Consider the following 16,973-nt stretch of genomic DNA (forward strand, 5'->3'; position numbering starts at 1 on the left):
CTCCTCCCAAAAGCGCCTCTTATCCTCCTCGCATAAGCCCGCTTGCGGCGCATAAGCACTAATAACGTTCAACGTGATCCCTTCAACGACCATTTTAATCGACATCATCCTATCATTGACTCTCCTAACCTCCACCACCTGATCCCTTAAATCACTGTCTATTAAAATGCCTACCCCATTTCTATACTTCGATTTACCAGAAAACCAAAGCTTATACCCGTCTACCTCCTTAGCTTTAGAGCCGACCCATTTTATCTCCTGGACACAGGCTATATTAATCTTCCTCTTCTTTAGAATCTTAACCAGTTCTATGGATTTACCCGTTAACGTTCCAATGTTCCAAGAACCTATTCTCAGTCTAGACGCTCCTTTAACCCACTTACCTCTCCTTACCCTATTCTCCATCAATGAGCGAGAACATGACCCTAGTCTACCATCACTATCCAAAGCCACAAAAATGCGTATGAGCTAATAAATTATTCGGGGGTTTAAAATTGGCAAAATGTAACTACAAGTATGTGAATAAATGATAGAATATAAAGATATAAAAACCGGAGGTACCAACTCCGGTAGAAATGAACCTGGTTGCCGCCGGAAAATACTGCTCACGTCGGAGTACTGTTCACGTCGGCGTACTTAGTTGTGTTACAGCGGTTGTTCGTCACCGGAAATACAGATCTGGAGCTTCGCCGGAAAAACTTGAGATGTATTTCAACAGTACCTTTTCCACCGATCCACAATGGTCCTCTCACAAGAGCTCGACAGCAGCCAAACAACGCTGTAGCTGCAGCTGCTCCAACGCTGCGCGTCGCCAGAGTTGTTGTAGCTCGCGTCGTTGATGTTCGCTGGACAGCAGGTGCTGCTGCTGCTGCCGTGCGTGGAGGTCGCCGCTGCTTGGTTACTGTTCGCTGGACAGCAGCTCGGAGGACGAAAGGTGCTCGTCGGTGGCTGTGGTTTCTCGCCGGTGAAGAAGGGAGAAGGGAGGTGGCATCGGAATTTGGAAGTTACCGTTACAGCTTTAAAAACTTTCGAATCAAATAATATATAAAATAGAAAGATTATTAATTTAATTTAGTACAACTACATGCTGTCAGTACTGAGCAGTGATGAGATGAGTTGTAACAATTAATTAGAGACGTTTAATCAATAATTCCTCTAGACCATTTTGAGTATGAACATAAGCAACTGGATGCTCAACTGTTATTCCAGTGGACAAATAATAATCATTAAATGCCTGAGGTGTGAACTCACCAGCATTATCAAGACGAATTGTCTTTATTGCATAATCTGGAAATTGTGCTCTTAATTATTTGAGCAAGTAATCTCGCAAATGTCATATTACGAGTTGATAATAAGCATACATGTAACAATCTTGTAGATGCATCTATTAAAACCATATAATATTTAAATGGTCCACATGATGGGTGAATGGGCCCACATATATCATCTTGTATACATTGCAAAAATATTAGGGATTCAATGTCCACTTTGATTACTGATAGTCTAGTAATCAATTTGCCTTGAGAACATGCAGCATAAGAGAATTCTTTAAATTGAAGAATCTTTTGGTTCTTCAAAGAGTGTCCATGTGAACTCTCAATTATTTTGCGCATCATATTAGAATCGGGATGGTCCAACCGGTCAAGCCAGATAATAAAATCATTTGAGTTAGTAAACCTTTGGCATGTGTTTCAACCGTGCTAATAATTGTGAAGTATAAGCTAGATGAAAGAGAGACTAACTTTTCAAGTATAAACTTTTTGCCTGACATCATTGTATTAAGTAAAGATATTCATTCTTTTCATCATTTGTAGTCTCAATATGATAATCATTTTGACGAATGTCTTTGAAACTTAATAAGTTTCTTTGAGACTTACTACAATATAATGTTTCATTAATTATTAAATTTGTTCCTCCGACAAGTATAATTTTAGCTTTTTCGGATCCTTCAATTAATCTTGTACTACCAGATATTGTATTAACATTAGCTTCTTTCATAATTAAATAAGAGAAATATTTCTTATCTCTTAAAATAGTGTGTGTTGTGGCACTATCAATAACACACATATTATCATAATTGATGTTGGATCCAACTGATGACTGGGGAATTTCCATATTCTTCATAAATAAAAAGATATATTATAAGAACGTGAAAAACTAACAATATAAGAAACTTTTAAAAAATTGCACTGCCTTAAGAAATATTTTACGAAGGACAACATAATATCAAACATAATAAAAAAAACAATAACTATTTTTATCCCCAGTTAGATGATCAAATCTTCAGTCAATGTTCATAAAATCTTCAACTATCAAATGAGTAATATTTGGTAGATCTTCAAAAGCACCATCTTTATAAGCAAGATTCGCCTCAATATCTCATATTTATTTGAGGGAGTTGCTTCATTATCATCATTCCGAAAATTCAAGTGTGCCTCTACATTATTATCTCTTCTTTTGAGAGAGGCTTGATAAAGTTTCACAAAATGATCGGACGTACGATATTCACATGCCCAATGACCCTTCATACCACACCGGTGGCAAATATTGGATTTACCTCTAGAAAGATTATTTTGAGGAACGTTATTGTTCTCATGTTTATTTCCAACATAATGACATTCAGTTTGGGGAATGGAGCAGACCCAGTGGGACGGACTTCATGATTTTTCATCAGCCAAAAATTATTTTTCTCAGCCACAAATAGGCATGTAATTAATTCAGAATTCTTCTTAAATTCTTTTTCTTGATATTGTTGTTGTAGAAACACATTTGAAGCATAAAAAGTGGAAAGAGTTTTCTTAAGTAAGTCATCATCAGTGATAGAATCTCCACATAATTTTAACATGGAACTTACCTTGTGGATAGCAGAATTATACTTTGTCACAGTTTTAAAATCTTGAAATAGAAGGTGTATCCAATCATATCGGGCTTTTGGTAAATTCTAAGTTTTATGTGGTGATATTAATCCTTCAAATTAGTCCATAATTCAAGAGGGTCTTTCACAGTTAAATATTCAGTTTTTAATCCTTCATGAATATGATGACAGAGAAAAATCATGGCCTTTGCTTTAACTTGGCTTGATGCTTTATTATCTTGTTTAATAATATCACCAAGACATTTAGCGTCAAGGTGAATTTCAGCATCAAGGATCCATGATAAATAATTTTTTCCAGAAATGTCAAGTGTCACAAGCTCAAGTTTTGATAAATTTGACATGATAAAACTGAGATAGAAATTAATTTAGAAAGAATAAAGACAACTAAAAATAAATTTTTTCAGTAGATATACCTGATATAGGAGTTAATATATTTGGAGAAAATTAAAACTTCATGTTGATAACGTGTTGTAAAATAAATTGAACTTAGCAAATTAACAAAAAAGGGAAATAATAAAAGAATGGGAGAATTAAGAAAATTAAGAGAATTTATATATATATATATATATATATATATTTATATTTGCAATAGTTATTTATAACCACCGCAAATGAAGAAAGCAGATATAAATTGATTTACAAAAGACAGTGGACGAGAAAAGGTAAAAGAAAAAGATGGAAAAGTAGAAAAGGAAAGGGACGTTACTTCGACATCCACTTTCATAATAAAAATAAACTTTTCCCAAAAAGGATGAAAAAATCAGCACTACAGTATAGTACTATTCTTTATAAATACTCTCATTGACTAAGCACAAAATTTGTAGATCACTCAGGTAATTAATTCATCAATCTTTTTCCTCAGATTTTTCATTCTCTAAATTCTTTCTAATTTCTTCACAGCTAGTCTTTTTATTTTTATCATCAAAAAGTTAAAGGTGGTCATTTCAAGAAGAGGTGTTAAAGTGTTTTAATTAATTATGTTCTTAATTTTTTTTTCCTATCATCTTTTGTTTTGGAAACTTTTCTTTTTTGATTGAAAATATTATTTTAATAATGGTTAACTAAATTTATGGTCAAACGATAGTTTAGCTTAGAAAGTTACTCATTAGTTTATTTCTTTTGATATGCAGATTATATATTAAAGAAAAAAAGGGGTAAAAATGGAGTATGAGATTTTAGGTTTGGTCCTACTTTTACTTGCATGGGTAGCATGGGCTATATTGACAGAGCGACGACAACGACGACTGGAAGAATATGGGAGGTTTCCACCAGGACCACGGTGGTGGCAACTAGTGACCAACATTTTTCAATCAGGTTTTGCACCTCATGTATCATTTGCAAAATTGGCCAACAAATATGGTCCTATAATGACCCTTTGGTTAGGTTCAATGACCACAGTGGTTATTTCTTCTAATGAAATGGCTCGTGAAATGTTCAAGAACCATGACATAGTTCTTGCAGGTAGTTTGCACGTATCTCGATTATATGTGGATGTTATTTTGGGTATATAATGGAATCTGATCTCCCTTGATTGTCACAACTATACGCATGACTATATGTGGATGTTTTCCTATATATAGTGGAATACTGGAATTTGCATCCTGACCTTCCATGATTTTCACCTCACGACTCTATGTGGTAGCGAAATGATAAAAATTATGGTTAATTTGTAGATGTTTACAAGCAAATGGGTCAAAGTTCACCTTTTAATTAATTGCGTACTAAAATATTTAATCAGAGGTATCCCAAGGACTAAAAATCAAAATTTATCAATAATTGAGAGACCAAAAGTGTTTTAATAATGGCAATAATGCTGAAATTTGAACTCTGCTCTTCTTCCATTATTTTCATATGTTTCATTAGTAATAAAACTATTTTAGTAAAATTTAACGCTACAACACACCATTGGTGTTGCAGGTAGAAAAATTTACGAATCCATGAAAGGCGATATAGGAAATGAGGGTTCACTCATAACTAATCAATATGGTCCACAATGGCGTATGTTAAGGAGATTATGCACAACAGAGTTCTTCATTACAAGTCGCCTCGATGCCATGAGAGGTGTACGTACAAAATGCATTGATCAAATGGTTAAATTCATGGAAGACGCAGGCAATTCTGGCACAACTTCCATTGATGTTGGGAGGTTTTTTTTCTTAATGTCTTTTAACCTAATTGGAAACCTTATGATCTCAAAAGATTTAGTGGATCCAAAGTCGGATAGAGGTGCAAAGTTCTTTTACCATGCAGGAAAAGTTATGGAGTTTGCAGCAAAACCTAATATCGCGGACTATTTCCCTATATTGAGATGGATTGATCCTCAAGGTATTAGGAGGAAAACACAATTTCATGTGGGAAAGGCATTTGATATCGCGGGTGGATTTCTTAGAGAAAGAATGGACGATATGGAAAATGGTGAAGAGAGGAAGAAGGATTACTTAGACGTACTTCTTCAATATCGTGGTGATAGCATAGAAGGTCCTTCTAGATTTTCATCTCAAACGCTTAATATCATTCTTTTTGTAAGTACTCTCTCTATATATATGCTCAAATATTTTGAGATCAAAGTGCTAAAAGCAAAACCCCTAGCTAATGCATATTCATTGTGATGGTAAACTAATCTCTGAATTTAACGATTTTATAAAGAATTTTTACATGATCAACAAGTTAGAACATGTTATAAGAGATAACACGTTCAATTATTAAGTTACTAATTTTACTTTATGGTAGTTAAATGAGTCCAATAATAATGAATATTATTCATTATCCTAAAATTTCAAATTTAAATTATTATTTCCTTCAATATATTTTTGGTGTTCAACCACCAAATTATTGAGCAAATTAATATTATTATATCGGGCTACACTTTGGGTGGTGGTTCTATTTAGTTGGATTGGAAAAATACCCAAACTCAAGCCAACCATTTGACTAAATGGGAATGGAATTCACAGACAAATAAAACTCTCCAAACAATGGAATTTATTAAATATTTGATGGATATCATAAGTGCTCATTTTCGACAAAATTAACCAAAGGACCAAATTTACTTTTCACTATATTTAGGGGATTACTTTGAATCTTCGCTAAGAGGTTTTAGTTTCTCTTAATTGGTGATATAAATTTATTTTTAAAAATACGTTTTTTGTAGAAGACATAATCAAATAAATAAAAACGTGTTTTCTCTACAAATTGTTTGCTTTATTTGTGTATATAGGTTAAGATTAAAGTGTTTGACTTATTTTTTTATCAGGAGATGTTCATAGCAGGGACAGATACAACTACAAGAACATTAGAATGGGCAATGGCAGAGCTCCTTCACAACCCTACCACTCTCCAAAAGGTCCAAGCTGAGCTAAGAGGAGTCATCAACCCCTCGAATAAGCTAGAAGAAGAAGACTTAGACAAGCTTCCATACTTAAACGCCGTTTTCAAAGAAACCCTAAGGTTGCACCCTCCACTTCCATTCTTAGTCCCACACATGGCCATGGATTCTTGCACTATGTTAGGCTATCACATCCCAAAAGAAACCCAAATTCTTGTTAACGTTTGGGCGATTGGTAGGGATCCAAAGACTTGGAAAGATCCTTTGAAGTTCAAGCCAGAAAGATTCTTGGAACCTAATAGGATGGATTATAAGGGTCATCACTTTGAGTTCATACCCTTTGGTTCTGGACGAAGAATGTGCCCTGCAGTTCCCCTTGCTTCTCGAATGTTACCACTTGCTTTAGGGTCAGTTCTACACAAGTTTGATTGGGTTTTAGCTAATGGAGTGAACCCAATAGATTTGGACATGAATGAAACAATGGGGATGACTTTGAAGAAAGCAATTCCATTAAAGGCTATACCTATTTGTACATAAAATAAAATAAAATTGTGTTGAAAACACACAAGAAAAATAAATAAATAGAAGTTGCTGTTTAAATTGTAATGTATTTCTTACAGCAGAATGCAATGTGGTGTTTTTTTATTTTATTTTGAGATATCATTACACAAGGAGTTTTATAAGGGAGAAGAAAAATTACAAAAATATATTCTTTTAATTATTTATATTTAATATTTAGGTAGTATTTATTGTTGATTATTTTTAAAAGATCTTTTTTAAAAAAAAAAGATCAAATTTAATAGCATGTTTCCACGTGGTAAATTTCGTCCCCATCTCTATCAAAAGCATATTCCATTCTTTCTATCTGTGTTTTTTTTATCTAATTGTTAGGAAATAGCAAGTGGAACCCACAAATATAAATTATTTTCTTTCACTTTTCTTTCCACTCCTTTTTGTTCCCCATGCGTTTCCCTTTTTATTTGCTATAAATTGCCTCGTTTTGCAATTTATATGAACACACAGATACATATAAAACTTTCTCTTTTCTGTTTTGCTTTCTTTTCTTTTACTCTTTCCTCCTTATTTTGTTAAGTTAATGTATTTTATAACACTTATTCAAAATTATGAGGGCATTTTAGAAAAAGTGAACCCAAAAAAATAAATCACACGTCACCCTAAACCTAATCTATAAAACCAAAACATAGAGACCTTAAAAAAATTGAACTGCAGCTCATACACCATACACCTAGAAGAAGAAAAAACTAGATCTAAGCAATAGAATAATGGATTAATTAAGCAGTCACACAAAGGTGAAGATTTTTCCATTTCAAGTCCATTTCCATTTACATTACATTTTTAGGTTTGTTTTTGTTAGCATTTTTGTGGATGATACTTGTGTTTTGAAATTTAGTGTGTTTGTTTGATTTAATTTAATTTCTCAAACTGTATAAATATTTAAAGCAAAATAATTTGATTAAAGTTTTGTAGGCCTAGACCAAGTTCAAGATCTATTAGTTATTAATTAATGTGAGTTTGAGCGAGATGAGTTGCGGATTAATTCAAAATTCATTACAAAAATAAAAGAAGAGAGTGAGAAAAAAATGAATATGACATTGTCTTGAATTTACAAGAGACAAACAAATGTCTCTAACATTAGATGAGCATTAGGCACGCTTAAAATGCTTATTTTTGTTAAGAATGAAGTTACATATCTTTCTTGAGACGTTTAAAAAAAATAATCAAGAATGTGGTGATGCATCTTGAAAAAATTATTCAGATCGAGAATGCGGTTATATATCTAGGTTGAGATCCGATAAAAGCTCAACAATTAAAAAAGCGATAAAATCATGGCTTATTACACAATTTATTTAAAGACTAGATTAAGCTAGGTATAAATCGATAAAAGCAATCGTACTATAAAATCATGGGACTCTAGTGTGGTGGCTCATACCTTTTTGAGAATCTCTCATTTCTTCTTTTCCCCTACCACTTCTTATGTAGTGTTTTAGTTGTTTAGTTACGGTCGAGATCATTCGAATTTAGTAATTTTGATTCAAATTTCGTATATGCATTAACAAATTACTCAAAAAGTACAACTTATAATTTTGAACCCAATAAACAATTATTTAAATTATTCTTATATTATCAATGTATATAACTTGAATTATTAAAATATACTCACGTACATGATTTTGAATTCTTATTGATTAACGGTTGAAAGGAATTGAATGATGTTATATCAAAAGTTTCAGTGTGCTGGTACGCACCCTTTTACTCTTAATTAGAGAGATCTCGAGTTCAAATCTTGAAAATCGAATCGAATGGATAATAGGGAGCGCAATTTACCTTCTAGAAAAGAACTTTCAAATGTGAATTCAAACTAATCGGACCCAAAAAAATATCAAACACCGAATAAATCAAAAAATAAAAGAATTGAATGTTGAAAAAACAAATCATTAGGTCTACACCTTCTTTGTTTCTTGTAATTAAAACCTCTCTATACTTGAAGAGTTTGTTCCTTAATTAAAGATGGTATAGGACAATAATCCATAGTCTAATTATCCAATAAATGTTACACACGCATTTGACTATACTATTTTTGAAAATTGTAATCTTAAACATGCTACAATATTTGTGAAGTACGTACTGTGTCATAATTTAAAAATATTTTATTTCTTCTAAAACGGACTAATAAAAAAATAATGTTAGTCATTTTATATGGAGATAATAGTCACCTAGCTCAATTTTATCTAGAATAAAAAGGGAGATTTGCACAAAAGGAGGAAAGATCCCTACAATTCCATTTGCTTGGGCCTTTGTCGTTGACATAAGAATATCTCATTATATCTTTCCATATATTCAGATACAACTCAGAAGGATTTGTCCGATCTTTCTGCATAAACCCTTGTGAGGGTTTCACGCAGTTTCAGCAGTTCTTTCGCTTCCACGATAAATTCGTGAGCCATATTTCATATTTGTCTTCCTTTTTCTTCCCATTAATAAGTTGCATTTCTTTTACTTCGTGCATTGCAATATTTTTTTTTTCTTTATTTAGTAACTTAAATTTGTTATGATTTAAGTTTTCTAAATTTAGTAATTTAAATATGTTGATCACAATAAAGTAAAAATCAAATCTTAACCGATTCGTTGCTAAAAGATACTTTATAACCGATTTCAACTTATTTGAAACTAACATGACTTTAAGGTATAGTTGGTAGAGTGATGGTCAAAGTAATTTTGTTTTAGTTGGAAAAAAACAAAAACAAAAAATTTGCTTGAATTTACTAGTCTAGTTGAAATTTTAGCGATTTAAGTTGTATACATTTTAGGTATAAATACCATTTATTTAATTTAATCCGATGTAGCGAATTGTTACTCATATTTTTCAAGTGACAATATCGGGTTTAATATATGCAAATTCATAATATAATAAGATACAACAAGTTTATTACTCTATTTTTCAAGTTATCGTATTAAGTTTGATACGTACGAAGAGTCACTTTTAATTGTTATATTTTTTTTTGATATGTAGATTGTTGAAGAAAATAAAAGGGTAAAAATGGAGTATGAGATTTTAGGTTTGGTCCTAATCTTACTTCTATGGGTAGCATGGGCTATGGTGGTTGATCGGAGACACCATCGAGGGGGGAGAATCATGGCGGTTGCTACCAGGACCACGGTGGTGGCAACTAGTGGGAAACATTTCTCAAATAGGTCATGAACCTCATGTAGTATTTGCCAAATTGGCTAACTAACATGGTCCTATAATGACCCTTTTGTTTGGTTCAATGAGCATAGTGGTGATTTCTTCCAATGACGTGGCACGTGAAATGTTCAAGAACTATGACGTGGTGCTTGCAGGTAGCTATTATCGAAAATTAAACTTAAATTTAATTTGTCTTCCTCAAATTTTCATTAATTAACTGTTAGACCACACCCTTGGATGGTGCAGGTAGGAAGATTTACAAATCCATTAGAAAAGATTTTGGCAATGAGGATTCATTCATCACTAATCACTACGGTCCACATTGGCATATGTTAAGGAGACTAAGCATGATGGAGTTCTTTTCTACAAGTCACCTTGATGCCATGAGAGGTGTACGTGCAAAATGCATCGATCAAATGGTTAAATTCATGGAAGTCGATGTTGGCACAACTTCTATTGATGTTGGGAGGGTTTTTTTCTTAATGTATTTTAACCTAATTGGAAACCTCATGCTTTCCAAGAATCTTCTGGATCCAAAATCAGATAGGGGTGCAAAGTTCTTTTATCATGCAGGGAAAATTTCAGAGTTTATAGGGAAACCTAATATCGCGGACTTTTTCCCTATGTTGAGATGGCTTGATCCACAAGGTATTAGGAGGAAGACACAATTTCATGTGAAAAGGGCATTTGATATTGTGGGTGGATTTCTTAGAGAAAGAATGGAAGATATGGAAAATGGCGAAGAGAGGAAGAAGGATTACTTAGAGTGCTTCTTCAATATCGCGGTGATGGTATGGAGGGCCCTTCTAGACTTTCATCTCGAACTATTAATTCCATTCTTTTAGTAAGTATTCTCTTTCAATATGCTTAGGCAAATATATAGAGAGAGATTAAACTTGGACTTGTTTAATTTTATACAGGAGATCTTCACAGCAGGGACAGATACAACGACAAACACATTAGAATGGGCAATAACAAAGCTCTTACATAACCCTACCACTCTCCAAGAAGCTCAATTTGAAGTACGAAGAGTCATCAACCCATCAAATAAGCTAGAAGAAGAAGACTTAGACAAGCTCCCATACTTAGAAGCAGTGATCAAAGAAACCCTAAGGTTACACCCTCCACTTCCATTCTTATTCCCACACATGGCTATGGATTCTTGCACCATGCTTGGATATCACATCTCGAAAGAAACCCAAGTTCTTGTTAACGTTTGGGCTATTGGTAGGGACCCAAAGACTTGGAAGGATCCTTTAAAGTTCAAGCCAAGAGAGATTTTTGAAACCAAATATGATTGATTATAAGGGTCATCATTTTGAGTTCATACCTTTTGGTTCTGGTCGAAGAATGTGCCCTGCAGTTTCCCTTGCTTCTCGTGTGTTACCACTGGCTTTAGGGTCAGTTCTACACAAGTTTGATTGGGTTTTAGCTGATGAGGTGAACCCAGAGGATTTAGACATGAATGAAAAAACGGGAATCACTTTAAAGAAAGCAATTCCATTGAAGGCTATACCTATTCCATACAAAGGATAATACCTAGAAATAATGTACTTCAATACTAAAATATTAGACTGTGAAGAGGAAAAAGATTGGGTAAGAAGACCAGAAAAATGAATAAATAGTTGTCCTTTAAATTGCAATGTGGTGTTTTTCTTTTTATTTTGGGGATAAGGCATAGATAAATGTGAACAACTTGTGCTTTATCCAGTTAAAATTAAAGTGATTGACTTGTCTTTTCTACATGAAATGTTCACCGCAGGGACGAAAACAACTACAAGCACATTAGAGGACAAATACAACTATAAACATATTGGAATGGGCAATGACAGAGTTCCTCTTATGTATTTGTATTAGAAAATCTATGAAGTATGTATAAATACTTGTGCGAAGCCAATAATTAAAATAAGCGCTATGAGTTTGGTGGCTAATTCAGAACCTAATAATAACAACATCTACAAGTGAAGTCTGAGAAAGATGAATATACGTAGATCTTACCTCTATCTTATAGAGGTATAGATGTTGTCTCTGATAAACTCTCGGCTCATGACTAATTCACAATCTAGTAGCTTAGCCTTAGGGTTTATATAAATATTGAAGTGCTTCCTTTCTAGTGATTGCCGTAATTAGAGGCAGCGCAAGAATTTAAAACCCATATACTTTAAATTTTTACGCTGCCTATGGGCAAAAAGTTGTGTAAAAAGATAAAATAAAAGAAAACAAGAAAAAAGAATATAGAGAGTTGCAATTTCAATGGTAATGTATCCCGTTGAGCATGACATAATATGGTGTTTTCTGCTTAATTTTGAGATGTTGTTATATAAACATTTGGATAGTCTCTCTCATACAAGCCCAGCCCATCTAAATCAAACTTACATTTAGGTAAAAATAAAAAATTCCAATCCCAATGTGAGCAATAGCTATGGTACTGAATTATTAGTAGCACAATATAACCTTTTTTTAAGCAACTCTTTAAATTTTGACCCTAAATACAAGTCATAAAAATGTAATTTTGGTGGTAATGTGTTAGAAAACTATTTTCCTTGCACATGCTGGACTTCATCAAACATCAGGGCAGATGTTGGGGAGAGTTTATGAGTTCAGAATTTAATAACTTTATCTCAAAAATTCACAACATAAATATAAATAACATATTTCCAATCCTCGGAAAATCGAATAGGAGAGTGATAGAATTTCAAACTCGCTCAGACTCATACAATTCAAATCTTGTCGCATAAAAGGTGGAAACAATGGATCTGATATTGCTTCAACTCTCTAGTAGTTTTATTTTGACAGTATTTATTCACACCTGGTGTTTCTATCAAATCAATAGATGCATAACGTATGTTTGTACATAGACTTTTAGCACTTAACTATAATTAATTAACATGCATTCTCAGTTTCTCACCTTATTAAATCATTCAATTATAATAAAATTTACATGATTTGATATAAACAGTCATATCTACTACCAATCCCAAAGACTTTCAACCAAACCAATACTATACTTCGTGAGAAAAATTGTAAATAGACAACTAATTTCAAGCTCTTTTTGGTATCACTTTCAAAGGTTGTTTTTTCCTTGCTGTGATTCCCATACTTTCCTCCATGTTAATTGATTTAGGAGAAACATTATGAGGAAGCTCCCAATCGAATTTATGAAGCAACGATCCAAACGCGAAATGCATCATGCGATGACCTAAAGGAAGGCCAACACACATTCTTCGTCCAGCACCAAATGGAATTAACTCGTAGTTTTGCCCCTTAACATCCACTAATTTTGAATCAAGGAACCTTTCAGGCTTGAACTCAAAAGGGTTGTCCCAACATTCAGGATCTCTTCCAATTGCCCAGACGTTCACGAGCACTTGAGTCCCTTTTGGTACATCGTGCCCCATGAACTTTGTGTCATGAATTGCTTTTCTTGGAATCAAGAAAGGGAGCGGAGGATGTAAACGTAGTGATTCCTTGAGCACGGCTTGCATATAGGGTAGACTGTCTATGTCACATTCTTCGAACTTTTTATTAGGACCAATTACTTGTGAAATTTCTGATTTCACTTTGTCCATTGCTTGTGGATGGCTCAATAGCTCAGTCAATGCCCATTCCACACTGCTGCTAGTTGTCTCTGTTCCAGCTAGAAACATTTCCTAGAAAACTTCGTATGCAAATTAAATTTTAAAAAGGAGTTTAAATTATATGCATCGTTTTTGTAAAGAAATTTTTTCTACTATTAGGTCACCTTATAAACATGTATAGGAAATTTTCTATAAGAAGCGGAATCTATAATCTTGAAAATTAGGCAAAAATAATATGATATAGCGGTATGTATAAGTTAAATTCTTTCGAGTATAAAGTACTACACCCTATGTTCCATATTATGTGACACTATTATTATTTGGAGAGCCAAATAACTTTTTTTAACCATATTTTTTCTACTACTTTTTGAATATTTTGAATTGTTCATTATTGTACCTTAAAATATTTTTTATGTAGTATCTGAATATGTAAATTTTATGTATAAAAAAAAGCATGAAGATTCTATGTTTAAATTCACACTAAAAATGTCAATCTGACCTTTATACACCAAACTATATCACGTAAAGTGGAACGGAGGGAATAAAATTTAGGACTCTAGGAAAAATTCCAGAATTAACTATCTCGTCATAAAATAATTGGCTAGCAAATATTAGAAATCACGATAATTTGAGATGGAGAGTGTATAGAACTTACCAATATAGTTATTGTGATTTCATGTTCTGATAATTTAGCTGGTTCATCTTTTCCACTGCCTTCAAAACCAAGCAACACATCCAATAAATCTTTAATTGGTCCATTTTTTTCACCCTTTTTTCTTTCTTCAATACGTTCCTCAATAAATTTCTTAATAATTTCTATAGCTTTTCCCATGTCACGTTCCATTTTTTTTCTTAAACCTTGTACATCAAACATTTTTAGACATGGGAAAATATCCGAAATATTCGGAACGCCGGCCCACTCCATGATCCCCGTCATCGCGTTAAAAAACTCTGATCCTTGTTCAGATTCTGGATCCGCCACTAAGTCCTTAGACAAAATCAAGTTACCTAACATATCAAACGAAGCGAGGAACACATAACGTGTCACCTCAACCTCTCCTCCTCCTCCTCCTCCCGAACTCGCTTTTTTCTCGATCCATCGAAGCATTTTATCCATCGATTCTATCCTAACGTGTGTTGTCTCGTTTATCCTTTTGTGTACAAACATTTCCACGGTGCAAATTCGCCTCGAAAATCGCCAATAATTACCATAGGGGGCTAGAGCCATTGACCCTTTATAGTAATTATGTACCAAATTGACATCAATTATGCTCCTGTCTGAAAATGAAACATCATGGTTCTTGAATAATTCACTTGCTGAATTTGCTGTTTGAATTACCATCGTGTTCATTGAGGGCCCAATTTTTAGCCACAAAATTGGACCAAATTTTTCTGTTAAACTTGCAATTTTCTTGTATGGTTCTGATCCAGCAAGATCAAACATGTTACCAAATATTGGCAATCCATTTGGTCCTTGAGGTAAATTGTACTTAGCAAAAGATGATTTTTTTTGGGAAATCAAGAAGATCGAAGCTAATAAAAAGATTATAGTAGAACAAAGCATGTAAAAATTCAATTCCCACTCCATTTTTTTCCAAGAATTTGAGCAAGAATAAGAAGATTGATGATTAATTGATTGATTGATTTTTGTATTTAACAATGGTAGTTGTATGTGGTCCCTCAAATAAGCATATGTGGACATGCTAGCTACTATTGAATTCATTAAAATAACTGAGTTTAAATTGTATACGCTGATGGCAGGAGCAGAGCTAGTTGGCGTTACAAGGCGTTGAAAAATTGTAATGCATATATAAAGGTAGTATTATTTGTACGTATATGTATATATGTATAGTAAATGTTGAAATTTGAATTCAGGCGATTTTTTTGTTGATTTTTTTTTATTTTAAAATATCGTTAGTAAAAATTCTAGCTCCACAAATGATTTATTATTTTTTTTAAAAGAAAACATATACACAATCAGGTTATGTAATATAATTAGGTCAATAATAACCTTCAATCACATGCTAAAATTTATTGATAGTGCAAAAAAAAAAGGGCAATGTATGTATACATAAATTTTTAAGTTATATACACTGTTTGTGTAAAATATATTTTATATCATCATATTAAAGGACTACACAAAAAATATGATATATAATCTTAAAAGAACAAGATATATTACTAGCTTTAATAAGTAAATGACTTAATAATGTAAAAAATTTCATGCAGTCAGTATATATAATTTAAATTATCCTAAATTATTTCTTATGTCACAGAAGGCAAACTATTATTCAATTACTATAAAATCTTATCAGATCCACTTTTACTTTTTCAATTGAAGAAAACAACAATATAGAGTCTTGTTCTTAACAAATGGTTAATAATTTTATATTTTTCAACTAAAAAACACAAAATACAGTCCAATGAGATATGGACAAAGCTGGAAGAAATATATTTGGTATATTTAAGCATTACAGTACCTATCATTTAAAAAGAAAAAAAAAAGAACATTTTTATTTTATTTTTGTTTGTCAACTTATGAAGAAATAGCAGTTTTAGTTCCTGTGTTATTGCATAATTTCAATTTTAGTCTCCATGTTATTTGACTATGCACATTTAACCTTTAATTATTTGAAGTGTGCGATTTTGATCCTTGGAGTTAGCAAAAGTTAATTATTTAACAAAATGATTATTTTGAAATATATAAAATAAAATAAATTGAAGGGTTGTTGATTCTAAACGCTTGAAGAATTATGTGGGTAAAAAAACTAAATTTAATAAAAATGAAATATTAATTTTTTTAAAGAGTGAAAGTTGTTAGGACACTATTGATAGCCTTAATGAGCATGTCCACTTACTAAACCTCAAATGTAATCGTATTTGACATTGATTAGTAACCATTGAAAAAAAGAGAAAGAACGAATCACTAAGAAGAACAAACAGAACATAAAACATTTGAATAAAATGGAGCTAATGAATAAAATATAATTTTAATTTTATATACATAATTCTTCAAACATTTAAAATCACCAACCCTTTATTTTATGTTATATATTATCAAATAATCATTTTGTTAAATAGTTAATTTTTGTTAACTTCAAGAACTAAAACCGCACAGCTCAAATAAATGAAGGTTAAATGTGCATAGTCAAATAATATAGAGACTAAAATTAAAATTATATAATAACACAGGAACTAAAACCGCTATGGCCTCAAAAATCAAATAATATACTTACTATTTTTCTTTCTTTATTTATAGAATAATGAGTTGACACCTTCTTGGAGTTTTTTTTAGCACGTCTGAAAAAGTCAAAAGTCCTATGGATCCCTTTCTATAGAAGTAATTCAGATTTTGTCATCTATTAATGATTTTGTATAAATATTATTTTTATAGTTTGATGCGCCAAAAGTTACGAAAACTCTTATCACAAGTTTTAATGGATCGACAAAAAGTTCGATTATTTACATGGTTTTGTCGGATGGAAAGTTCTT

At 32.4% G+C, this 16,973-nt stretch overlaps 2 protein-coding genes and 1 pseudogene across 2 annotated transcripts; 2 read left to right on the top strand and 1 right to left on the bottom strand.

The window, feature by feature from the left end:
- Positions 1 to 3,620: 3,620 nt before the first annotated feature.
- Positions 3,621 to 6,879, top strand: LOC129882084 (cytochrome P450 76A1-like). The gene is made up of 4 exons (XM_055956230.1): positions 3,621 to 3,708; positions 4,006 to 4,336; positions 4,793 to 5,397; positions 6,126 to 6,879. Exons 2-4 carry the CDS (start codon positions 4,036 to 4,038, stop codon positions 6,732 to 6,734), a joined length of 1,515 nt encoding a protein of 504 aa, XP_055812205.1. The 5' UTR covers positions 3,621 to 3,708; positions 4,006 to 4,035; the 3' UTR covers positions 6,735 to 6,879.
- Positions 6,880 to 9,756: 2,877 nt separating this feature from the next.
- On the top strand, positions 9,757 to 11,474 carry LOC129881405 (iridoid oxidase-like; annotated as a pseudogene).
- A 1,197-nt stretch (positions 11,475 to 12,671) lies between these two features.
- Positions 12,672 to 15,083, bottom strand: LOC129881406 (cytochrome P450 76A1). Its single transcript, XM_055955615.1, has 2 exons — positions 14,137 to 15,083; positions 12,672 to 13,553 (listed from the first exon to the last, which is right to left on the bottom strand). The coding sequence occupies exons 1-2, from the start codon at positions 15,067 to 15,069 to the stop codon at positions 12,945 to 12,947; spliced, it is 1,542 nt and encodes a 513-aa protein (XP_055811590.1). The 5' UTR covers positions 15,070 to 15,083; the 3' UTR covers positions 12,672 to 12,944.
- Positions 15,084 to 16,973: the final 1,890 nt, after the last annotated feature.

Source organism: Solanum dulcamara, chromosome 3 (genome assembly GCF_947179165.1).
Source record: "Solanum dulcamara chromosome 3, daSolDulc1.2, whole genome shotgun sequence".
Taxonomy (NCBI): domain Eukaryota; kingdom Viridiplantae; phylum Streptophyta; class Magnoliopsida; order Solanales; family Solanaceae; genus Solanum; species Solanum dulcamara.

Bases quoted from the DNA above. Each gene is read 5' to 3' on its own strand.
- LOC129881406 (XM_055955615.1), bottom strand. From the start codon at position 15,069: ATGGAGTGGGAATTGAATTTTTACATGCTTTGTTCTACTATAATCTTT. The intron at 13,554-14,136 runs GTAAGTTCTATA...GAAGTTTTCTAG, and splicing joins AAATCACAATAACTATATTG to GAAATGTTTCTAGCTGGAAC.
- LOC129882084 (XM_055956230.1), top strand. From the start codon at position 4,036: ATGGAGTATGAGATTTTAGGTTTGGTCCTACTTTTACTTGCATGGGTA. The intron at 4,337-4,792 runs GTAGTTTGCACG...TTGGTGTTGCAG, and splicing joins CCATGACATAGTTCTTGCAG to GTAGAAAAATTTACGAATCC. The intron at 5,398-6,125 runs GTAAGTACTCTC...TTTTTTTATCAG, and splicing joins CGCTTAATATCATTCTTTTT to GAGATGTTCATAGCAGGGAC.